At 36.6% G+C, this 27,201-nt stretch overlaps 1 protein-coding gene across 1 annotated transcript in view; it reads left to right on the top strand.

Annotated features, from left to right (window-relative positions):
* The window catches only part of LOC123661183 (kinesin-like protein KIF15), a 32,770-nt gene that overhangs the window by 612 nt on the left and 4,957 nt on the right, over positions 1–27,201 (top strand). The window contains exons 2-13 of the mRNA XM_045596168.1: positions 143–585; positions 4,657–4,712; positions 5,513–5,578; positions 7,844–7,876; positions 8,584–8,765; positions 9,165–9,335; positions 9,833–10,017; positions 10,605–10,711; positions 14,258–14,370; positions 14,721–14,817; positions 15,524–15,636; positions 25,048–25,125. Of these exons, the coding sequence (XP_045452124.1) occupies positions 143–585; positions 4,657–4,712; positions 5,513–5,578; positions 7,844–7,876; positions 8,584–8,765; positions 9,165–9,335; positions 9,833–10,017; positions 10,605–10,711; positions 14,258–14,370; positions 14,721–14,817; positions 15,524–15,636; positions 25,048–25,125 (1,644 nt within the window). The remainder of the gene's footprint in view (positions 1–142; positions 586–4,656; positions 4,713–5,512; positions 5,579–7,843; positions 7,877–8,583; positions 8,766–9,164; positions 9,336–9,832; positions 10,018–10,604; positions 10,712–14,257; positions 14,371–14,720; positions 14,818–15,523; positions 15,637–25,047; positions 25,126–27,201) is intronic.

Genomic DNA, 27,201 nt, shown 5'->3' with positions numbered 1-27,201 from the left:
AAAAAATATAAAGTATAACAGTCGGCTGTTACACAAGCATTAAGTTGCTTACCATAGTAACAGACGACAGTGTGTGTATGTTATAAGATATTTATTTATTTATTTATATTAAAAAAAATATATTCAAAAAGAGTATTTCCAGGTGAATACGGTAAATTTCAAATTGGTTCAAATGATCCTTCACATCTTAGCGAGACAGCAACGTATGCTAGAACAAAAAGTAGAGATAAGAGGCGCAGATATAAAAGCACCTCAAACAAAAGCTAAAAAGGACCGCCGTCAAGATTCACCGGACAGTTCATCCTCTAAAAGTCCTCGGTCTCCTGTCAAAGGTCGCATGCCTGGAATTAAGGAAGAACGAAACGTTAAGAAAGATAAAAAAGGTATAGAAGATAAAGGAAAAAAACTGCAAAAAGATGAAAAAGGTCAACAAAAAGAAAAAGATAAAATGCAAAAGGAATTAGCAAAAGCTGAAAAGGAAAATGAGAAGTTAGATAAAGCGACAAAGAAGGATAAAGAACGAGACGAAAAACAAAAGAAGCAAGCAGAGATGGACGAAGGGAAGAAAATGCGGGAAAAAGTTGAGTAAATTTTTTGTGACAAGTTCTCATGTCTTTGTTTTTGTCTTGTGTCTCAGTGTTCTTCAAGTATATCATTGTAATTCTGAAACCAGATTGTCTACACTTTTGCCTATGAAAAAATATGTCTTTCTCCAACTATGGGTAGTTATTCACTTTTACTATAATATTTTATGCTTTAATAATAATATATATTATAATAGATTAAGCTGTAGGTACCTCTTAAGCGTTTGTTGTTTATGAAATATACATCCATATATTATTCGGTACACTATCTGCTTTTATTGAAAAAAAAGAAAAAAAATATAGATTTTGGTTAAATGTACTTTTAATATTTTGTTCGCTATTAAACTGGGGTCACTAGCGACTTACCGATCTCCGTTGCAACACGTGAGCTGGCTCGGTCCGGGCAGATCAGCGACTCGGCAGTTCACTAATAGTTCCAATTCATATGGCGAACACCACCATAGGGACACACCAGTTCGGATCTCCAGCGAAAGATATATGTTTTTGTCCTCGATCGAGTTAAACGGTAGGTAACAGTATCGTATGCGCTTGCGGCAACGGTTCTCTCGGGACTGTTCATGCGCCCTTACTAGAGGGCGCGCAACACGGTGCGTTCGGATACAGTAATATATCGCTAAGCAACCCATTAACAATTAAAGAAAAAATAATAATATGAAATTGAAATTGTCCAATTTATGTTATCCTGTAAATGTACGTAAATACGAAGATCTTGTTCCGGTACGGAACATGCCGCTCACCTTAAAAGCACGTAGTGTCTTTTAAAGAAAAGAGTAAAGAGTTGAAGAAAATTCTATGTAATTTTAAAACTAAACTTAACTATGAAATATGCAAATTAAAACTAAACCTAACTATTAAATATTGTTTGTAATAATTTTGACTATTGTAATGGTAGAGGACAAATCTTGACAACAGGACGTTTGAAAAGCGTATTGCCCATTCTTAGTGTTACGACTCGTACGACCTGATCAGAGCCGGGATGAAGCGCGTGAATACGTGCGAGCTTCCATTGGAGAGGTGGAAGATTCTCGTCACATACCACAACAACAGTGCCCTCACGGAGAGTGGAGCCGCGGTCTTGGAACCATTTATTAGTCTGTTGGAGTTCGTGAAGATACTCCTTACTCCAACGTTTCCAAAAATGTTGAACCGACTGTTGAATCCAGCGCCAACGAGTTAGGCGATTAGGATTTTCGTCCACCAAGGAGACATCAGGGACCGCCGTCAAAGGTTCTCCTACTAGGAAGTGAGCTGGGGTCAATGGGAGAGGATCCGAAGCATCCGAGCTCAGTACGCAAAGAGGTCGTGAATTTAAAACAGCTTCTATCTGACACGTTAGTGTGTGCATTTCATCGTACGTTTGAATTCGTGTCCCTACCACGCGGTGAAGATGATGTTTAAAGCTCTTTACGGAGGCTTCAAACAAGCCGCCGAAATGACTAGCGTAAGGAGGTTGAAAATGCCACGTAAGGCCCTGCTTCAAAGTTTGTTTATTTAAAACATTTAGAACTGGATCGCTACGTAAAAACGCGTATAAATCCTTTAAATAATTATTACAACCGACAAAATTCCTTCCACAATCTGAATAAATGTCTGTACAATAGCCACGCCGAGACGTAAAGCGTCGTAGAGCGGCCAGAAAGGCTTCTGTAGACAACTCGGATACGAGCTCGAGATGTACGGCCTTTACCGCCATACATACAAACACTGCAACGTAACACTTTATTACCTTAGCATTCCGAACTTTATTAGCGCGAACGTAAAAAGGACCCGCAAAATCTACAGACGTCTTTTTAAAGGCACGAGTTGGACGTAGTCTAGATTCAGGGAGCTGTCCCATACGCGGTTGCATACGGACGGGGCGCGCGCGGAAGCACCGTACGCAGCGATGTATGCGCTGGCGCACGATATCGCGACTCGACAAAATCCAATATCGCTGTAAAAGTGAGTTACGTACTAATTGAGATCCTGCGTGTAAATTGACCAGGTGAGCGTCATCGATTATAAGATCCGTTAAGGGATGTCGTTTAGGTAAAATCAATTGATGTTTAGAATTAAATGGTAAAAGAGATTTGTCAATGCGTCCTCCCACGCGTAAATATCCGTCACTATCCAGAAATGGCGTAAGACGTCGTAAGCTCATCGAAACTAATTTATTGTTAGAAATATTTTTTATATCCTCACTAAAAACAGACTGCTGAGTCAAAAGTATAAGGCGATTAAGTGAAAAGTTATATTCAGGGACGGTAATGTAATTTGGAAGCGATTGTTTAATATGTTTATTTTTACATTTGTTATAAAAACGAAATATGAAAGCAGTTACACACACAAGTTTATTTAACGACGAATATCGTGAAATAAAACTATCCGTATCGCTAAAAGTATACGTCATAGCTGTGTACGAATGCTTATCAAGATGTTCTTTATTGTTGCGCTTTTCTTCGCTTGTATTTACGATTGTTTTTTGTATAGGCCAAGAGTCGGAACTTTGTTGGAGCCATGCGGGACCATGGTACCACAAGTCACTCTTAACTAATGCTGCCGGCAATAGACCGCGAGAGGCCGCGTCTGCGGGATTGTCAGCAGACGGGACGTGACGCCAGCAGCTTGCGGGTACGCGGGTCAAGATCTCACTGACGCGGTTAGAAACAAGTCTTCCATTCATGCGGAGAAGAACGAAGCCATGCCAATACGACCGAAGAGTCGGACCAAGCTACAATTTGGCCGGAACGGATCCTGTCTCCGTATACGTGGTTTACCTTTTCAATTAATTTTGATAGCAAAAGCGCAGCCATCAGTTCAAGGCGAGGGATAGTAAGACATACACGTAACGGTGCGACACGAGTTTTTGCCATTATTAAATGTGTCTCACAATCACCGCTCTTGCCTACATGGCGTATATAAACACATGCGGCGTAACCGACTTGAGACGCGTCAGCAAAACCATGTATTTGAATAGAGTCTAAGTCGTCAGTATTAAAAATATAACGGGGAAAAGAAATCGATGCTAAAAGCGGTAGCTCTTTAGTAAAATAAGTCCATGAATTTAATATATCAATAGGCGGGGGCTCGTCCCAACCAATGTTCGCTAACCACATCAACTGAATTAAATGCTTAGCAAACAATGTTACCGGCGACAATAACCCGAGAGGGTCGTATATTTTTGCTATTTCAGATAATATAGCACGCTTAGTGTAATCGCGCGAAGTAACATGAACCTTGAAGCTAAATGAGTCTGCTCGGGGGTTCCACTGCAATCCGAGGACATTCACACCTTTGTCACCCTCCATCTCTGAAAAAAGAACACTCTCACACCGCTCACCATGAAACTCTGAGGGCTGGACTGCGGCGAGAACCGCTTGCGAGTTGCTATGCCATTTGCGTAGCTCGAACCCAGCCGTTGCGCAAATAGTAATTAACTCCTGCTGAAGCAGAAGAGCCTGGGCTTCGCTGTCGGCGCCCGTAATGACGTCATCAACAAAGACATTATTTAATAAAACAGCTGCAGCCAATTTCAAACGCTCGCCTTCATCGCAAGCTAGTTGTCGGATGGTACGAAGTGCGAGATAGGGAGAACAATTGACGCCGAAGGTGACTGTACGAAGTCTATAGTCACGTAAAGGTTCCTCTGGTGATCGACGCCAGAGAATACGCTGAAAATCTCTATCACTTTCACGTAACAATATATTACGAAACATCTGTTTTATATCTGAACAGAAAGCAACACGATAAACACGAAATTTTAAAAGAACGTCTACGATATCTAGGTGAAGTTTAGGTCCCGAGAACAGCACATCATTTAATGAGTACCCACTGGTCGTACGACAGCCGGCATCAAAAACAACTCGGGTGCGTGTTGTCTGGCTTGAGGGCTTAATCACACAATGGTGTGGGATATAGTAACTCGCACCAACTGAAGACTTATCATCAACGAGCTCCATATGATTGAGGTCAATGTACTCCTGAAGGCAAGCGTGATAGTCAATCTTCAGCTGGGGATTACGTTCTAACCTATATTCCAATTTATGAAAACGTGCTACTGCGATTTGTCTAGATTCGCCGAGGGGCGGGGCGTTGACCTTGAAGGGCAGAGCGACCACGTATCGCCCTGTGAGGTCTCGATTATGCGTTCTTCGAAAAAAGGATTCGCATAATTCCTCATCGGGAGTGTAACTCCGCTTTTCTGGTACTGACTCCAGCTCCCAAAATCTTTGTAAGCTGTCGTTGTCAAACGAGCTATAACAAACTTGGAGTGGAGTCGAAATGTTTGTATTGAAAGTAAGTTTCCCTAACAGTAAATAACCGAACACACTATTCATAGCGATAGGTGTACCCGGTGGACCCGTGATAGTTTTTTATTTTATTATTATTATTATTACAGCCTATACAGTCCACTGCTGGACACAGGCCTCCACAAATTCGTGCCAAAAATGGCGTAAACTCATGTGTTTTGCCCATTGTCACCACGCTGGGCAGGCGGGTTGGTGACCGCAGTACTGGCTTTGTCGCACCGAAGACGCTGCTGCCCGTCTTCGGCCTGTGTATTTCAAAGCCAGCAGTTGGATGGTTATCCCGCCATCGGTCGGTTTCTTAAGTTCCAAGGTGGTTGTGGAACCTTGTTATCCCTTAGTCGCCTCTTACGACACCCACGGGAAGAGAGGGGGTGGCTAAATTCTTTAGTGCCGTAGCCACACAGCACGTGATAGTGTTATTTAATAAAATGTGGGATAGTATATCCGCTCCTAATAACATTTCAACCGGTTGGGGTGTATGAAAATGAGGATCAGCCAAGGTAAGTCCCTTTAAGTGAGGCCACTTAGTATAAGGCAAAGACAAATTAGGCATTTTTGACATTAACTTAGGCAAGATTAATGCGTCAACCGGAATAACGGGATGATGTTTATTTTTAGGCGTAATCGCGCACGTAACCATACCCCTGGACATCAATGGTTCCGTATCTCCTATGCCTAATACTGGTATGTGAACATTAGTGCGCGGCAAACCAAGACGCTGTACGCATGCTTCACTTATAAACGAAGCCTGACTTCCACTGTCAACTATACACCGAACGGATGAAATCTTATTATTTCCTAAATATAAATCAATTAAAGCCGTAGATAATAATACCGTAACCATGGAATGCGACGAATGCATTTTTGTTGCGTAATTATTATGTATGCGATCGTCCTGTTTATCCTCCGTAAGAGGGAGCGAAACGGCGCTAGCAGTGGCAGTTTTGTTTACAATTGCTAAAGACTGCAGTGAAATTAAATGAATAAGGCTATGATGTTTCTTTTGACACGTACGACACACAAATTTCGATTTACAATTTTTAACATCGTGTCCGACGTTTAAACAATTGTAACAAATATTTTTGTTTTTAATAAAATTGTACCTATCCTGCGGAGAAAGATTTAAAAACTCTGTACATTTAGATATTAAATGCTGACCGGAGCACTTCAAACAAGATCGATCCCTATTACTATTGACATAAGGTCCAGTTTGTTCTGTGATTGAAGCGACACCTGCATTGAATGAGTTTCGATGTATCGCGTTTGACTTCCCACCAATCTTCGTACGGTGATTATTTATATGTTGTGGGTAGTTTTTAGTGGACTGCGTATAAGAAGCTATAGCGATTTCGTCAGCTGATATTTCGCGTTCTAGAAATTCAATTAAAGTATTAACATCTGGTATGTCGGACGGTCTTGACAATGAACGTTCGTAATTTTTTCTTAAACTTATAGGTATTTTACGCAGTAATATGTTAAGTAATATAAAACTCCATTGGTCTATAGGAAAATCCATGACTTCAAGCGCCCTGATGTTTTCTTGGTAGACATTTAATAAATTACGTACACTATGATATGATCGCTCGGAACATGTTTCAAGGTCAAGTATACGATCTAAATGTTTCGATGCAATAATTCGCCTATTTTCATATCTATATTTTAAAATTTTTAACGCAATAATATAATTATCTCCTGTTATAGGGAGTGATTTAATCAAATTATATGGTTCATTTTTAACCGAAAGTAGTAGGTATCGTAATTTTTCCGTCTCCGTGTAGGCTCTGTTGTCGTGTACTAATGAACAAAATAAATCAAAAAACGATTGCCAATCGGTAGGATCACCGTTAAATTCGGGTAAAGGCAAGACGGGTAAATTTCTTTTATGACAAATATCGTCCTGATGAAGTGACCGACGCCGATTGAGATCGTCATTTTTGAAACTATTTACGTACGAAGTAATGGCATAATATACATCGTTAAAGTCATTACGTATTTTAATATGCTCGTCTTTATCAAATAGCTTGTGCTTAATGAGCGTTTTCTCAATTTTAGTTTGAATTTTGTTAAACTTTCTTTGATGTGAATTTAAATCACTAGCTCGCGAACGAAATTGTTGATCATTTATGGTTGCAAGCTGTAAAATGCGTTTAAGCTCGTCGAGAATCAAATCCCTTTCGAAAATATCCTGTTCACATAATATTTCTGACTTTATTTCGTCCGGCATTTTGCGTAACAAAGATGGCGGCGAAAGAAAATACGAAAAGAAATACGTTGGTTGAAAAATGAGTTCGTAGAACTGCAATTGAACAGGATAACATAAGCTGGACAATAATCCGGCTCGAAGGACCAAAAATTTATGTTCGCTATTAAACTGGGGTCACTAGCGACTTACCGATCTCCGTTGCAACACGTGAGCTGGCTCGGTCCGGGCAGATCAGCGACTCGGCAGTTCACTAATAGTTCCAATTCATATGGCGAACACCACCATAGGGACACACCAGTTCGGATCTCCAGCGAAAGATATATGTTTTTGTCCTCGATCGAGTTAAACGGTAGGTAACAGTATCGTATGCGCTTGCGGCAACGGTTCTCTCGGGACTGTTCATGCGCCCTTACTAGAGGGCGCGCAACACGGTGCGTTCGGATACAGTAATATATCGCTAAGCAACCCATTAACAATTAAAGAAAAAATAATAATATGAAATTGAAATTGTCCAATTTATGTTATCCTGTAAATGTACGTAAATACGAAGATCTTGTTCCGGTACGGAACATATTTTTATCTTTCAAAGTTGTCATTTAAATGTAATCTTCATTTCAGAAAGAAGGTAAAAAGGCGAGAGTAACGTCAGCTACTAGTATTGCGATTTCAGGTTCTTTTTATTTTATTTTTACTTGTTATTATTTTATATCGAATTTATTAAGTTTTTTAATATAATTGTTTTTCAGAAGCTCAAAGGGACGATGAAAAGGTTCTCGTAGGTAATTCTTATTTGATACTATTCATCATTCATCATTCATCATGATGATTTTCATACTATTCAGTCAGTCTAAGAGAGGGGGTGACTATATATTCTTTACTGCCGTAGCCATACAACAGGTCACAACCCCTCTCTTCCCGTGGGTGTCGTAAGAGGCGACTAAGGGATAACACAGTTCCACTACCATCTTGGAACTTAAACAGCCGACCGATAGCGGGATAACCATCCAACTGCTGGTTTTGAAATACACAGGCCGAAGACGGCAGCAGCGTCTTCGGTGCGACAAAGCCAGCCCTGCAGTCACCAACCCACCTGTCCAGCGTGGTGACTATGGGAAAAACACATGAGTTCACGCCATTTTTGGTGCGAACTTGTGGAGGGCTATGTCCAGCAGTGGACTGTGACAGGCTGAAATGATGATGATGATGATGAGTCAGTCTAAATTATAATTATTTTATTAAAATCATTAGTAAAATTACTTTTTATATTACAGTGGAAAAAGGACCAACTACACGAGGCGGTAAGTAGTGAAATATGTTCGAATACGAGAAAGTTTTCATTGCTAACCGGGATTTTATATAAAAATAAACATTTAATGTAATTTTACGGCTTATTATTAGTAGTTTTACAATTTATTGATTACCAACTAAAATTTTTTTTTTTATTTATTTTGAAAACATCAATTTACCGTATTTCATTTTCTGTTAGACGGACGTCGCCCAAGTATAGACATTGTGACTCAATCACAGTTTGCCCTGCTGGAGGTGACAGTGAAAGATTTAAAGAAAGTAGCTCTTCCTAAACCGTTGGTGCTCCCTGATAATGAGAAGTTAAAAAGTGATCTAGCGAAAGGATATGCAACGCTACCAGACACTATGCAGGCTATGCAGGTTATATCAAATTAATAATGCATCAGATTTTCTGCACGTAAATCCTTAAAAAATCATTTTTGTGCTAAAATTTGCAAAACATGTTATGTATCGTATGTGTATGAATGTATGGTTTATGGTATTTTTATGCCATGTACAATAAAGTAGAAGTAGTTCGGTGGTTGTCTGAGTTGCTTTTATGTTAACAGTCGAACATCTTTTGCATTTGTTTTTTAAATTTCACTCAAGATTCTCTTCTATATGTGTTCCTATCATCTAAAGCATTTAGTTCAATAATAGTGTAAACATTGCGTATATAATTATGATAATTTATGCAAGAGTTTATTAAAATCACGCTTTTCAAGAGATTACAACTTTGTTCATTTCTGAAGTCTTCAGACAGTTACACATATTCCACAGGTCACAGCTCGTCTAAAAGCAGCAGAAGATGCCATTAATCGTATGGCAGGACTATTGACCCAGCTCGCTGCAGCTGGTGAGCTACCAGGAGATATCGCTGAAAAGGTTGAGGAAGTGAAAATTGAACCACTCAAAGAACCGGAACCTATGGAAGCAGCAAAACCAGTGACGGTTAGAGATTAGATAATCCAGAATTACGTAATAAAATATTTGGAAATATTTCTGAATTTGATGTTAGTAATTTTTATCGTATAGATATTTGTCTGTTTTGTTCAGGAAAATTGTTACCTAATTTTAATTTAGGTTGCTAGTAAGTTCCTATCTTTTTTTTTGGATATATTTCAGCTGTAGAAAATTCTTATGAAAAATTAATAATTATTTTTCATTGTGGTTTTCATTTAACACTTTTACTTTTACTGGAATTACCGCAATTGTCATTTTGAAACTACTGATGATTCTACAACGTTGCAGACGCCGTGCTCACAAGCGACTTATTATCCTATACCAATTTTTATTTATTCTACACCTGTATCAATACCTACCCTTAAAAGGATATTATAGTACCTCTAGGTACTTCCTCACTATTCATCAACAAGGTAGATACTTCGATACGTAAGTGATGATTAAAAAACAGAATATTCACTGTTATTTTTATAATTACCTTGCAGTCAGCGAAGTCAGTAGTTTCAAGAAAGTCAGTTGCTATTGACCCGAAAGCGTCTCAGGCAGACGCGAGGCCAAGATCACACTCTGCTCCAGGAACACCTCGGGCATCACACGCGACCAGCAAACAGTCTATACTTTCAAAATATTCTACTTTGTCCATGTCTGGAGTCACGCACGATGAGCTAAAGTTAGAAAATCTTTATTAGTCAACGATTATGTTTAATGGCGAACTTGATTATTTATATTTGCAAATGACTTCTTTTTTTAGCTTTAGATGAAAATTTATTATATCAAGTTGGTTTAGATTTTAAATATATGTGCTTCGAATAGCATGAAAATTTATCGTTACATGTCATTTAGCATTTAGTAGTGTGTGGTTTTGAAACACGGTTAAAATATTAGTAACCTTTTTGATGGACAATAGAAAAATAATCGGAGCACAGGGTGCTTGGAAAAGAAATAAATTACTAAATAAACGCCTCATGATGGCCTTTCAGTAAGATGAGAATTTTGTATTAAGATTTCGGAAACAACGAACTACAACGAACTTCTTTATTGTCTTCTGCTTGGCTACATTAACCCTAGGTTTTATTGACATGATCTGACTTCTAACTTACGCTTCTTCACTTTGCACGATCTATTGCATCGTTCTGGGTTAGACCATTGTCTTTCATGTCCTGCTTCACGACGACTATTTTTTTATAGCTTTGAATAATATTGTAATCTTGAAAAATACTGACGAATTTCCAATATTAACCAGTAATTAATTTCAAGCGCTGCTTTGAGCGAGCTAAGAGAGGAACTGTTGAAAAACTTAAACAACATGACGACCAGAGCGACAACGGCAGCTGATAATGCTCTACATACAGCTATGACTTTAGGTAACGATTCAATATCAAAGCTTAAGATATTTCGATCGGATTTCGTCGAAGGACATTATAACAACAACGTGGGTAATTATTCCCACTCATAATGATTGCACGGTTGTTTCTTCCTTTACTTTTTCAATTGAATTACAAAAAAATATACAGACTACTATTGAATATAAAAACTTAGGATATAAATAATAGTCTTTTTGGACATAGTATAGGGTAAAACCGGGATAGATGCCTCACTTTTTGAAATAGCCACCTAATTTTAAAAATTTGATTTTTATACGAATAATTTTTATTAATGTAGCTAGCTCAGTCCTTCATGTTGAATTATGACTATTTTTTCAACCTAGCCAATGCAGATTAAGCAGAAATTAGCTTTTCGTGAACCCTTTTTTTTGAGGATAGATGCCTACCTATATGGATAGTTGCCTCACCATGAAAATAGTGAGTAGGATAGATGCCCTTTAAACCGTGTTAACGAAAAACCAAAAACCAAATGTTAGGTTAGGCTACTCCTAAAACATCGATTGTCTCCAAGAAACATGGGCCATAGTAATGAAAATTTTTTTGTGTTTTTTTATATCTTTTAATTGTTATAATTAGAATATAATTTTTATATCACACTATATATATATATATATATATATATATATATATATATATATATATATATATATATATATTTTTTTTTTAAATTAAATTTTACAAGCATTTATTCAACAAAAGTATAAATTCTTAATTGTTGGTCTAAAATATTCATATCATGTGTCAACATGCACATTGCACAATCATACTTTCTCATCGAAAGCTGACTGTAGGTTTTCTATAGTCCAAGAACATACTCGAGCTCGCATTTTTTCCTTTCTTTTATATTTTCGTGGCATAGTTCTGCTAGAATCAGCAAAACATCCAAACATAAATATACCTAAATACATAAAAAATATAACAGACACAAAAAAAATTATACATATAAACTTACTCTGTATATGGTGATGAAGGGATAGATAGTAACGTTCGCTACCAGATGTATATGAAAACAGCCGGGACAGACAGCTTAACGTAATCTACGAGGCACAGTGGGGAGACCCTAAAGAATAGACTTACAAACTGGAAAGAAATATTTGTACAAATGCAAGCACCCCTTCCGAGCGGGAATCGAACTAGCAAACTCTCGATGTTTAGGAGCATACATGGCAGCATGAGCCACTGAGAGGTTGTAATAGAATATACAAACCCCCCCCCCAAAAAAAAACGAATTTAGGAACATAAAATAAAAAATACTCGTACAAATATATAATGAATTTTTTTGTTTATGAAAAGTTAATTTCAGAGCCCTTTCTGTACCTTTCATCACTCTGCGTCAAGTCTAAGGGCACCTATACCTCAAAAAATCAGGGCAACTATCCTTTGTGATTGGGATAGATGCCCACATATTTTTTAAATAAATTATAAACAAAATAGCATCTATTTACAACTATATGCAGACTCAATGACCCAATATACAGGGTTACTTGTAAAACACCAGCAACCTCGCAGGACAAGATAGCTTATATTATGTACAACAACATTTGTTCTACGACTTTTGACATAACTCAATACATTAATTTAAAATGATTTTTTAAGTTTTTATTGTACTGTCCTGAAATTTGTAAGTCTATGTTTCATTGATTCATTCATTGTCGAAAGGACGACGCGACGCTCGCGCGCGCTTGCACTGCTAATAATAATAATAAATAACACTTACTCTGCCCGATAATTCTAGTTAATAAAATAATTCTAGTTAATAATATAAATTGCTTGGTGGGTTTGGAGGCAGTATCACAGTATGTATGTCGCAGTGACTTAGGTAAATGTGTATGTACAAAGAGCAACACGGATGTGTATGTAGATTAGCTATCTGAATTCTGAAAATCCAAAATATGTGAAAATTATTAACGTAGCTAATTATTATTCTTTAACGTTTACTAAGTTTAATTAAACCAATTTAATATTCAATATTGGTAGCTAGGTATAATTCACTTTTCATTGTGTAATGCAGGCGTATTTAAAAAGTGGAATTAGCGTGTTTACAATAATTAAAATATAAAAAATAATTGACAATAAAATAATATTTACAAACTAAATTCCTATTACCTCTACATCGCGTAGATAGCGTTCAAAATAGTCACCATCACAACCAACACACAGACCACACCTAAAAATCAGTTGTTCACTAACACGTGCTAACACTTCCGAATTTGTTTTAATTTGATTGAACGCACAAATTATTTTGTTAATGAGCATGTCACCGCTCGTAATTTCGCGACCACACCATTGTTTTAATGTGTCCCCATAAATAAAAGTCCATTGGTGTAATATCCAATCCATCGACCGGTAACATTGTCTCACGGCTCGGTGTAGGTAAGTTCAGATACCTAGCTACATATTGCCGACAGGCTTCCGATACATTGTCATCACACCTAGCCAGCATCCTCACCATTTCCGTGTATTCGACATTAGAATAGCGGTACGCCATGGTTATAAAATTACTTTAGTACAGATAAATACATCGATCGATACGAGTAAAATAAATTCGAGTGGCACACAAAATCATATGACGCGGGCGCATCAAAGTCGCCGCGCCGACTGCTTCGGCTAGCGAAATAGTTCAAGTTCAAGGGCGCTAGCGCCGCTCCGGCCCTTCCCCCCCACCCTCACATTGACACCCGCAAGTAGTAACTGTTTACCTAATATTTGGGATGCGCGTAGAGTTTATAACATTCAAACGGAAAATTAAATTAATATTTTTTTTTTGTATGAAAATAAAATCTAATAAATTATCAAAAGTCGTAGAACAAATGTTGTTACTTATGATGTTAGCTATCTTGTCCTGCAAGGATGCTGGTGTTTTACAAGTAACCCTGTATAAACGTGATAAAAAATATAACGGAATTTATTACTATTTATAAAATTATACAACCTTAAATACTAACCTTTAAAACTTTGACGTGTTTTTAAATTTCGCCACGGAGAAAATTACACACACGATCCAAACAGGTCCTTGCCACACGAATATCTGTGGATATCCGAGGTACGGGGTGTCTTTGACTCCTACTTATGCGATTAATTTTTATTTGTGAGTTCGGGATGTTAGGTTTTTAGAACATGAGGCATCTATCCCACTGCGGCATCTCTCCCGGTTTTACCATATATAGTTTTCGGTTAGTTTTATTTCCGTATGATTTTATGAAGATAAAACTTAAATAAAACTTTTGTAACCTGCTTAAATGAGTTATAAAATGAAACAGAAGGTTAACTCTTTTCGACCCATTTGTATTTTTGGGATGACGAGGGAAGAACGTAGGTAGAAGCATTTGTAGTTCATCATGTTCTATATCTTCTTTATTCTATGTCTACTGTCATTGTAGTTGTGTTACACAAGCGTCTTAAATGATTGTTTTAGTCTGTATGACTTTCTTCACATCCTTCTTCGATCGAAAAGCAACATTTTAGTTAACGTCTCCACTAAAATTAGTTTGTCATTAAAAGAACCAATAATTATATGTTTACTAGCGGAAAAGTTAGAAATTGCGGTGAAATTGGACACTCGCATATCAGTACTCTACTCCGTGGTAGCAGATTACTCGGAACAGTTGAGCGGGTTTGATTCAGGATTGAGTACTCAGGTAAGGCGTAAGGATCTGATAATTTTATTAGTTCTAACTTTTTAGTACCAATTTGAAAGTAAGTTTAGTTTGTGTCTAAGTTTTTTGCCAAACAACATTTTTTTTTTGTGTAAGAATGGACCGTATAATTTAAGTCTCACTAAACAGGGCACTTTATATATATTGAATCATTTGCTTATATACTTACATGCCTGATTAATGGGGTTGAAAGAATTTGTGGTAAATAACATTCAAATCATTGTTTACGATACGATTTTTGTTACTGTAAATTAGAAAAAAAACCTCAGAAATGATCAAAAAACATCGTTTTATTTATATTTTGTCTCAATATTCCATTTTTTTTAATGAAGATGCAAAGTTTCCAAGACCAAATGAACCAGATACGAGCGGATCTCAAGAGTGGTCTGACGCAATTAGAAAATGTTAATAATAATGCTGAAACTGCGGGTAAGTGGATCTAAAAGACATTAGTTCTTTTTATCATACATACAAAATCCTGTTACGGGTCCGAGGTCTCCCGACAATAAACATCATAACAAACCTCAGTCACGAGACTCGTTTGCAAAAAAATTGGATTTTTAAAGTTTATAGGTATCATAGATATCAGTAGATGTAAAAGTGATTAATAGGTATATATACTATTATATTTTATTATATGTATATATATAAGTATATATACATATAATAAAATGGTAGGAAAGTCAAAACTGTACATTAAATATATTTTTTTAAAGAATACTTGGGGTGTGATCTACAATCGATACCGAAGCCAAGAATATAGTTTTTAGAATTTTTGTCTGTTTGTTTGTTTGTCTGTATGTATATCCGGGATAAACTCAAAAAGTACCGCATGGATTTACTTCAAATTTGGCACGAATATTATTAAGAAGTCGGGTCACCTACGGGGAACGAGCAGTGAAACTTTATTTCTTCAACGCATTCTGTAACAACGTGTAATCTAACGAAGCATGTTTGAATGTTGTTGTTATTATGTTAATAACATTGTCATAAGCTAGCTTCACACTATAAATAAAGACATTCTGTAGTGTATTTAGTATCAGCATTGCACCCGTGCGAAGCCGGGGCGGGTCGCTAGTATAATAATACATGTACATATATGAACAACTTGTTTAATATGTCCGTGATATGTCAGCTGTGATGGAGCTAACGGAGCGCTATCAAGACCTAGTGACGGATCTGGAAGCGACACTTCACGCGCACAAGACTCTCAGCACACAGAACACAAGTTTAGGAGGAGATATGCATGTGAGTTGAAGAGGAAAATATTTTTTTTTTTTAAATATATAGACTAGCGCTTGAGTGCGATCTCACCTGATGGCAAGTGAAGATGCAGCCTAAGGTGGTGCGCGCTTGCCTAGAAGATGCCTATTCACTCTTGATTTAAAGATACCCAAATTATAGTTCGTTGGAAAAACGGAAGCCGGAAGGGCATTCCAAATTTTTGTGGTGCGTATTAGGAACGAGGAAGCAAATCGTTTAGTGCGAGATCGTGGGATTTCAACCACATAGCGGTGTAGATTCATGCGATGCCTTGCGGTTCGGTGGTAGAAGGGTGATGGTGGAACCAAATTGTATAGTTCTAGAGCACACTCTCCGAAATACAACCTGTAAAATACCGACAAACAGGCAACCTTGCACCGATGTTCGAGACTTTGAAGTCTAGCGCAAACCAGCGATTTGTCACCGATGAGTCTTCTGGCGCGTCGATCCACAGAATCCAAAGCAGCGAGCTGGTACTTGGCAGAGCCATCCCATAAGTGGCTGCAGTACTCCATACACGATCGAACTTGGGCTTGGTAGAGAGTAAGAAGCTGTTCCGGTGTGAAGTACTGCCTGACTTTATTGAGGATACCAAGTTTCTTACCAGCAAGTTTTGCCTTGGATTCTATGCATTGTCCGAAGTTCATATTAGACGAAATATTTATGCCTAGAAGATCAATACTATCGGTGATCGGTACAGATACACCCCGGAAAGTCGGAGCCAATAGGAATGGACTCCGTTTAGCGGTGAAAAGATACGCTTGCGTTTTGGAAGCATTAAATTTGACTAGGTTGGCGTCACCCCAATCGGATACCTCTTTTAAAGCCAAATTCATGCGTTCGACCAGAGCCTCTCTATGCTCATGAGTTTCAGCCCCACCAGCTCGGGCTCTCTTTTTTCGTCAACTATTGCGATAAATTGACTAGCCAAATGGTGCAGTTTGTAGTGGCCCTGCTCTCGGCTCCGCGGGTTGCGTGTTCGATTCCCGCGTGAGTCTGAGTGTAATATTTATATTTATATATCTACTAGTTGTGCCCGCGGCTACGCCCGCGTTGAAACCAGTGTGTCACAAAGTTTTCCCAGCAAACTTCCAGTGAAACTCTCATCAAAATCGGCTTAACCGTTCCGTAAACCTTCCTCTTGAAACCTTCTCTCCATTGGTGAAACCGCACGAAAATCCGTTCCGTAGATTTTGAAGGAATGGATCACATACATTTTTGGAGACTTTGTTTTATAATACACTAACTGTTGCCCGCGACTACGTCCGCGTGAAGCGCGCGTCGTGTCGAACAAAATGGTTCGTTGAATTCATCAGAATTATGGTATGAAATAATGTAGTAATAATATAGTATTGTAATGTAAATATGTTTAAAATATACTGCATGCAATTTAGTTTTTAATATGGTTCTACGTAAACATATGCCACGGAATAGCGTAACGCACGCTCCTCCGTGACTCCGTGACGACAGGGGTAAATAAAATATCCTAGCAATAAATTATCCTAGTAACGTAAAGGTTAGATGTTGTATAAAATATATTTTTTTGTACTACTTATAAGTGATCAATATAAATGTTTCTTGGGTTGCAAACCATGCGGCCATTTTCTTTTAAACTGACCCTGCTGTATATGTTTCAAACTATTAACCCCAATTAAACCCCCTTAGCGGTAAAATATCGCAAAATCCGTTCTTAGCGGACATCTACTAACTATAATCTACTTCCCTGCCAAATTTCATCTTTGTCCATCCTGGATGGATGGACCATCCAGCGGTTTTTGAGTTCTCGTGATGAGTGACTTAGTGACATTTCCCTTTTATATTTCTAGATTATGATGCATTATTTGGACACTTCCTCACTATCTATAGATCATACTTTTTAAATTTCAAGTCTCTTACTTCAAAAACATAGGACTTTCATATAAACTTCCAACCCCCGTTTTATCCCCTGAGGGGTCGAGTTTCGTAAAATACGTTCTTAGCAGATGTCTACGCCCTATAAAGAACCTACCTGCCAAATTTCAAGTTTGTAGCTGTTATAGTTTAGAAGAATTCGTGATGAAAGAGTCAACCTACCTAACCCCGTTTTAAGACCAAAAGGGAGTTGATTTATAAAGATACATTATTTTGACACCTTCTAACCATCTATAGAGCATACATTTTAAATTTCAAGTCTCTTACTTCAAAAACATAGGACTTTCATACAAACTTCCAACCCCTGTTTCACCCCCTTAGGGGTCAAGTTTCGTAAAATTCGTTATTATCGGATGTCTACGCTTTATGAGGAACTTACCTGCCAAATTTCAAGTTTGTAGCTATTACAGTTTCGGAGATTTCGTGATGAGTGTGTCAACCTACCGTGCCCCGTTTTAACCCCAAAAGGGAGTTGATTTCTAAAGATACATTATTTGGATACCATCTCACTATCTATAGAGCATACATTTTAAATTTCAAGTCTCTTACTTCAAAAACATAGGACTTTCATACAAGCTTCCAACCTCCGTTTTACCCCCTTAGGAGTCGAGTTTCGTAAAATCCATTCTTAGCGGTAGTTTAAGCCCTATAAGGAGCCTACCTGCTAAATTTCAAGTTTCTAGGTGTAATAGTTTCGGAGATTTCGTGATTAGTGGATCAACCTACGATCCCCATTTTAACCCACAAAAGGAGTTGATTTCTAAAGATACATTATTTGGACACCTTTTCACCATCTATAGAGCTTACATTTTCAAGTCTCTTACTTCAAAAACATAGGACTTTCATACAAACTTCCAACCCCCGTTTTACCCCCTTAGGGGTCGAGTTTCGTGAAATCCGTTTTTAGCGGATGTCTACATCCTATAAGGAGCCTACTTGCCAAATTTCAAGTTTGTAGGTGTTATAGTTTCGGAGATTTCGTGATGAGTGACCTTTCGCTTTTATATATGTACTAGCTGTGCCCGCGGCTTCGCCCGCGTTGAAATTAGTGTGTCACAAAGTTTTCCCGGCAAACTTCCAGTGAAACTCTCATCAAAATCGGCTTAGCCGTTCCGTAAACCTTCTTCTTGCTAATGGTGGAGCCCTCTCTCTAATGCTGAAACCGCATGAAAATCCGTTCAGTAGATTTTGAGCGAATCGATCACATACACTTTTGGGGACTTTGTTTTATAATACACTAACTGTTGCCCGCGACCACGTCCGCGTGGTTATGAAGATATGCGTTACTATTAAGATGTTTAACGCAAATTATTTTTTTATTTCAGCCACTTGAAATGCTTATCAAACTGAGTAACTTTTTGAAAGGCACAATTTAGTATAATTTAATAGTTATTTTTATAAAACCTCTCTATATACCACATTTTTAGTTTTATTTTCAGGCTGTATATGTCTCATACAAACTATCAACCCCCTTAGCGGTGGAATATCGTAAAACCCGTTCTTAGTGGACGTCTGTTAACTATAATCTCCCTGCCAAATTTTATCTTTGTTCAACCTGGATGGATAGACCATCCAGCGGTTTTTGAGTTCTCGTGATGAGTGAGTTAGTTCCTTTCCTTACCTTTCTCTTTTATATACATAGATTACGATGCATTATTTGGACACCTCCTCACCATTTATAGAGCATATATTTTAAATTTCAAGTCTCTTACTTCAAAAACATAAGACTTTCATACAAACTTCCGACCCCCGTTTTATCCCCTTAGGGGTCGATTTTTAACCGACTTCCAAAAAAGGAGGAGGTTCTCAATTCGACTGTATTTTTTAACCGACTTCCAAAAAAGGAGGAGGTTCTCAATTCGACTGTATTTTTTTTTTTTTTTTTTTTTTTTTTTTATGTATGTTACATCAGAACTTTTGACCGGGTAGACCGATTTCGACAAATTTTGTTTTAATCGAAAGGTGGTGTGTGCCAATTGGTCCCATTTAAATTTATTTGAGATCTAACGACTACTTTTCGAGTTATATCTAATAATGCGTTTTTACTTGACGCTTTTTTCGTCGACCTACGTTGTATTATACCGCATAACTTTCTACTGGATGTACCGATTTTGATAATTCTTTTTTTGTTGGAAAGGAGATATCCCGAGTTTAGTACCATGATAAGGAAACCAGGATCTGATGATGGGATCCCAGAGAAATCGAGGGAAACTCTCGAAAATCCGTAATAACTTTTTACTGGGTGTACCGATTTTGATAATTTTTAATTTAATCGAAAGCTGATGTTTATCATGTGGTCAGATTTAAATTTTATCGAGATCTTATAACTACTTTTTGAGTAATCTTTGATAACGCGTAGTTGCTTGACTATTTTTTCGTCGATCTACGTTGTATTACTTGCCGATGTAATTGAAGTCGGTTTTTTTTTTCGTTTGCGAGCAAACACAATTATTTTTTATTTTTTTTTTATGCTGTTACATCAGAACTTTTGACTGGGTGTAGCGATTTCGACAAATTTTCTTTTAATCGAAAGGTGGTGTGTGCCAATTGGTCCCATTTAAATTTATTTGAGATTTAACAACTACTTTTCGAGCTATATCTAATAATGCGTTTTTACTCGACGCTTTTTTCGTCGACCTACGTTGTATTATACCACATAACTTTCTACTGGATGTACCGATTTTGATAATTCTTTCTTTGTTGGAAAAAAGATATCCCAAGTTTAGTACCATGATAAGGAAACCAGGATCTGACGATGGGATCCCAGAGAAATCGAGAGAAACTCTTGAAAATCTGCAATAACTTTTTACTGGGTGTACCGATTTTGATAATTCTTTTTTTTATTGGAAAGAAGATATCCCTAATTTAGTACCATGATAAGAAAATCAGGATTTGATGATGGGATCTCAGAGAAATCGAGGAAAACTCATGAAAATCCGCAATAATTTTTTACTGGGTGTACCGATTTTAATAATTTTTAATTTAATCGAAAACTGACGTTTGTCATGTGGTCACATATAAATTTTATTGAGATCTGATAACTACTTCTTGAGTAATCCTTGATAACGCGCAGTTACTTGACTATTTTTTCGTCGATCTACGTTGTACTACTCGTCGATGTAATTGAAGTCGGTTTTTTTTTCGTTTGCAAGCAAACACAATTATCGTAAAATCAGTTCTTAGCGGATGTCTACGCCCTATAAGGAACCTACCGGCCAAATTTCAAGTTTATAGCTGTTATAGTTTCGGAGATTTTGTGATGAGGGAGTCAACCTACCATCCCCCGTTTTAACCCCAAAAAGGAGTTAATTTCTAAAGATACATTATTTGGACACCTTCTCACCATTTAAGAGCGTACATTTTAAATTTCAAGTATCTTACTTCAAAAATATAGAACTTTCATACAAACTTCCAAGCCCCGTTTTACCCCTTTAGGGGTCGAATTTCGTAAAACCCGCTCTTAGCAAATGTCTACGACCCATAAAGAACCTATATGCCAAATTTCAAGTTTGTAGCTGTTATAGTTCCGGCGATTTCGTGATGAGTGAATCAATCTACCATCCCCCGTTTTAACCCCAAAAGGGAGTTGACTTCTAAAGATACACTATTTGGACACCTTCTCACTATCTTTAAAGTATACATTTTAAATTTCAAGTCTCTTACTTCAAAAATATAGGACTTTCATACAAACTTCCAACCCCCGTTTTAGCCCCTTAGGGGTCGAATTTCGTAAAATTCGTTCTTAGCGGATGTTTACGACCTATAAGAAACCTACCTGCCAAATTTCAAGTTTCTAGGTGTTATAGTTTCGGAGATTTCGTGATGAGTGAGTCAACCTACAATCCCCCGTTTTAACCCAAAAAGGGAGTTGATTTCTAAATATACATTATTTGAACACCTTCTCATTATTTATAGAGCATACATTTTAAATATCAAGCATCTTACTTCAAAAACATAGAACTTTCATACAAACTTCCAACCCCCGTTTTACCCCCCCCCCCCCCTTAGGGGTTGAGTTTCGTAAAATCCGTTCTTAGCGGATCTCTACGCTCTATAAGGAACCTATCTGCCAAATTTCAAGGTTTTAGGTGTTATAGTTTCGGAGATTTCGTGATGAATGACCTTTCGCTTTTATATATATTATAGATAGATAGATTATAGATTATAGATAGATAGATATAGATATATAAGTATTATTTCTCTGTATATTTATCAAAAACAAAAATATTAAGCTATAAAAGTTCGTTGTTACATATAACAAGCATTAAGTTATTTACCTTAGATACAGACGACCGTGTGTTTGTTATATCATAAGATAGTACCCGGGTGACCGAGCTAAGCTCGGTATTTTTAGTAAATCGTGTTTTTTGGAAATCATAAAGTATAAATACGAATTACATATTGATAAAATATGAATAATATTTTTCGATTTTACCGACATAATAATAAAAAATAAGAAGTCTATTTAAATAAAAAAGAACGAGTGCAATTAGAAAAAGAAAAAGAAAAAATAATTGATCAGGGACATGTGGATTTGAACCATGATCTTCTCGATTGATCCCGAGCGGACGATTTCCCACCGAGCTATTTCAACTACATTGACTTACGCGAAATTTACCTTCGTATTCTAACGATATTTTTTTCAATTCCTAAAAACAGGGATAAAACGACATTTCCTGAAAATGAATCCTAGCTATATAGATTTATCTCCCCCGAAACCCCCTAAATACTAAATTTTATGAAAATCGTTGGAGCCGTTTCCGAGATCCAGATTATATATATATATACAAGAATTGCTCGTTTAATAGTATAAGATATATTAAAAAACGTTTGATATTATTATAATCTATACGCTCAACTCTAACTTGTCCAATTCTGTACACTGATATTTATCCCAGATACTAAATCAAAAACTAAGTTTTTCATGTCTGTCGATATTTTGGCATTTTATACGCCGAAATTGAATGGATTTCAATGAAACTTATGATTTGAGTTCATAAGATGGTATAAAAGCTATAACTTAAAACAGGTAGTTGCGGGTACATCTTGTTGATAATATGTTAACCGTTCTATAATGAGTAGATTAAATTGCAGGATTATTAAATAATTGTGATTGGTCGGAAACGAAAAAAAATACTGATACAATAATTGTGTTTGCTCGCAAACGAAAAAAAAACCGACTTCAATTACATCGCAGAGTAATACAACGTAGATCGACGAAAAAATAGTAATACTTTGTTCGTATTCCATATAACGCGACATTATAAAATTGTAGAATTATATAATGTTCTACTGTTATTTCTAACATTTTGTTAGCGATTGAAGGCAAAAATTTCATAAAAGGCCCGTCGTCGATTCGCGCGAAGCGCTGACATCGCTTATTACGGCGGGTTTTTTAGTTGAAGCGGATTTATATTGAATTACGGTTTATGTCTTTTTTATTAAAAATATGTAATGTTCATGTTTTCACACAGCTCCGATGCACGACTGGAGTTTACCCCTTCAGATCAACTGTCTAAATACTAAATAGGCACAAAAAGGCTTACTAGTCTAAGAAATATATTATTACTATATCAAATTGTAAATAAATGAATCAATAACGCCATCTATCGGAACCTAATTGCGTTATTAGAAAACGTCTGAACGCCATCTCTAACAAGGTCATTCGTTCAGTAGATTTTACTGTTCAATTTTTTCATTCCGGGGCCTTAAATGAAAATCGATTCTTAAGAAGAAAACTCCAAAAACAGTCAAGTAAATAGGCCATATCAGATATAGCTCAAAAAGTTCGAGTCAAATCTCAATTATATTTAAATGGAACCACATGAGAAGCACCACCTATCGATTAAAAAAAGAATCATCGATATCGGTCCACCCAGTAAAATAGTAATGAGATTAATATAACGTTGGTCGACGTAAAATAGCCAAGTAAATACCCAGTATTAGCGAAAACTCAAAAATTAAAAGCTCAAATATATTTATAACGAATAAACTGCTACTCTCTACTCTAGTGGAATATTGTAATTTGATCGATAGTGAACGAAGTAATTTCATTAAATTTTGATAGATGGCGTTGTGGCAAAGTATTGAACATGACCACAGTCGTCTTAACATCGTCATGTAAATACGTGTTATCAAAGATTACTCAAAAATTGCTCATTATATCTCAATCATATTTAAAACGGACGACATGACAAGTATTAGCTTTTGATTTATACAAAAAAGATCAAAATCAGTGTACCCAGTAAAAAGATATAACGTATAATACAACGTAGGGTGACGAAAAAACCGTCAAGTAAATACGCAATATTAGATATAACTCACAAACTACTAATCAAATCTCAATTAAATTTGAATGGGACCACGTGACGAATAGTAGCTTTTAATTTATATAAGAAACGTCAAAATCGGTGCACCCAGTAAAAAGTTATGAGGTATAATACAACGCAAGGTGACGAAAATAATGTCAAGTAAATACGCGTTATCAAAGATTAATCAAAAAGTAGTTATCAGATCTCGATAAAATTTATATGTGACCACATGATAAACATCAGCTTTCGATTAAAGTAAAAATTATCAAAATCGATGCACCCAGTAAAAAGTTATTGCGGATTTTCAAGAGTTTCCCTCGATTTCTCTGGGATCCCATCATCAGATCCTGGTTTCCTTATCATGGTACCAAACTAGGGATATCCCCTTACCCAACAATAAAAGAATTATCAAAATCGGTAAACCCAGTAGAAAGTTATGCGGTATAATACAACGTAGGTCGACGAAAAAAGCGTCAAGTAAAAACGCATTATTAGATATAATTCGAAAAGTAGATGTTAGATTTCAAATAAATTTAAATGGGACCAATCGGCACACACGACCTTTCGATTAAAACCAAATTTGTCGAAATCGGTCTACCTGGTCAAAAGTTCTGATGTAACATACATAAAAAAAAAAAAAAATACAGTCGAATTGAGAACCTCCTCCTTTTTTGGAAGTCGGTTAAAAAATCGCAAGATATCGATCAAATTTAAATGAACCACATGATAAGCATAAGATTTCTAGTAAAAAAGCATCATCAAAATCAGTGCACCCAATAATAACACAGTTTTTTGAAGTTGGTTAAAATAAACATAAATATTTATTTTTAGATACAGAAATTACTAATTAGTTACGGAACCACGATCCCACGAATATGCTGACGTACCAAACAGATGGAATGTTCCCAGGCGATCGCCTCATGAGTTTCCTATATTGGCCGTGTTTTCCGTATTAGCATTTCAATGCCCCATTGTTCTAATTTTTAACTTTAATTATTGTATAATTATTTCGATCACTCTTTATTCCCACTTCGAGTAAAGTAGTCGTTAGTTTTAAGAATAATTGTATTAATTTAGTATTAATAAATAATTATAAATTATTCGGTTTTTTTTTCGACCTCGTGACTGCTGCAAACGTAATTAATTACTTAAAATAACTTTTATGTGTTTATAGAGTTTAGTGGAATGCGTGGAGATGTTACGGGAACAGAAGTCTGATCGAGATGAGGTTTTGGACGGACTCAGGGATAAGGTAAGATGTTTAGGTGTAACAATAGCCAACTAGGCTATTTAGGTATCTTCAAGCTAAAATAATACATAATTTTACATTGACTATTAAAATATAATAATATTATCTTATTGTATTTTGCTAGATGCCACTCTAACTGTTTCATATACAATAGATACAGTACCAGGGTGACCGATCTTAGCTCGGTATTTTTAGTAAATCGTGTTTTTTGGAAATCATATTTAAATACGAATTACATATTGATTAAATTTGAATAATATTTTTCGATTTTATCGACATAATAATAAAAAATATGAACGGGCTATTTAAATAAAAAATAACGAGTGCAATTAGAAAAAAAAGGAAAAAAATAATCAATCTGGATATATATATATATATATATATATATATATATATATATATATATAAAATAATACAACACATATACTTACATACATAAATATAAGTGGGTGGAGGACTACGTCCTGGCAGGAACATCAAACGGCCCGGGGTTAGGGCTGTAGGCTGAGAAACCGGCGGAAAATTCTAGCCGAGTCAAGTAGCACCGTCCGCGTTCTGTATCCTGGCCGCTAGGGAACCGTCCTGGATCCCCAGTTGCCTCAGATGGTGGGCGAGGCTAACTGGGGTCAGACCGTTCGCGGATATTACGATAGGGATTGTTTCAGCGGACCTCACATTTTATTATATTTATTACTAGCGACCAGCCCCGGCTCCGCACGGATGCAAAAACTATCAGTGTTCCTCTATTATATTATGCATATATTATACATATAAACCTTTCTCTTCAATCACTCTATCTATTAAAAAAAATCGCAACAAAATCCGTTGCGTAGTTTTAAAGATTTAAGCATACATAGGAACAGAGAAAGTGACTTTGTTTTATACTATGTAGTGATTATTATATACTATTTATTTTTGTGTGTAGAAACTATCTACGACTTGTGTCCCCGCAAAAAAAGTGTTTCTTTATTTCATTTAAAAGTACTGCTTTTAATTAAATAACATATATTTCTGTTTTAATTTATGAGTATACATGAATACATAAGTATGGTTACTTTTAGTTTACGTGAAAATCATATTTTGAATTTTTATTAGACTGTCTTTTGGTTTCAACATAATATTTCCTTTGTTCACTGTTATCATAGTATATTTTAACGGATATCCAGTTCACTGTTTCGACATAATTTCATTGATTAGAAGGTTACACATTATGTATTGAATAATTTATATATTATAAGATTAAATAACTTTTAGTTTTAACTTTTAGTTTTTATGCTGTGTGGTTACGGCACCAAAGAATATAATACAAGGTGTATTATATTCTTTGGTGGATCTTCTCGTGGATGTCGTAAGAGGCGACTAAGGGATAACACAGTTCCACTACTACCTTGTAATTTAAAAAGCCGACCGATGGTGGGATATAACTATCCCACTGCTAGCTTTGAAATACACAGGCCGAAGACGGGCAGCAGCGTCTTCGGTGCGACAAAGCCAGCCCTGCGGTCATCAACCCGCCTGCCCAACGTGGTGACTATGGGTAACATACATGAGTTGAACTTGTGGATGCTTATAACCTTCTGGTTATAGTGGACTGCAATAGGCTAAAATGATGATGATGATGAGATTTTCGAATTTATGTAATAGATTAGATTATATGTTAAAAATGTTTCAATACATTATCGCATTAGGAAAAACACTGAAATTGTTGTTGTTGACACTGAAATTGTTTGTTTGTTAATAAATACATAAATAATTCTCTTTTTAATAATAATAATTTTTTATGCAACTAGACCGGTAAACAAGCATCCAGCCCTCATGATGGTAAGCGGTTACCGTATCCTACAGACGTCTGCAACACCAGATGCATCGCAAGTGCGTTGCCGACCCTACACCTGCCCCTCCCCCGGAGCTCTAGCTTACTACCCACAGGAACACAACTCTACTTAAAGCAGTTTTATTTAGCTGTGATCTTCTGTAAGGTTGAAATACTTCCCCAGACGGGCTGCTCCAGATTTTGATCAGGATTTTGATCCTGTTGTACCCTACCTCAGTTAATTATCCGTTAGCGTTTGAGATTGC

This window comes from Melitaea cinxia, chromosome 16 (genome assembly GCF_905220565.1).
Source record: "Melitaea cinxia chromosome 16, ilMelCinx1.1, whole genome shotgun sequence".
Classification (NCBI taxonomy): Eukaryota; Metazoa; Arthropoda; class Insecta; order Lepidoptera; family Nymphalidae; genus Melitaea; species Melitaea cinxia.
This window is presented reverse-complemented; position numbering and strand designations above follow the sequence as displayed.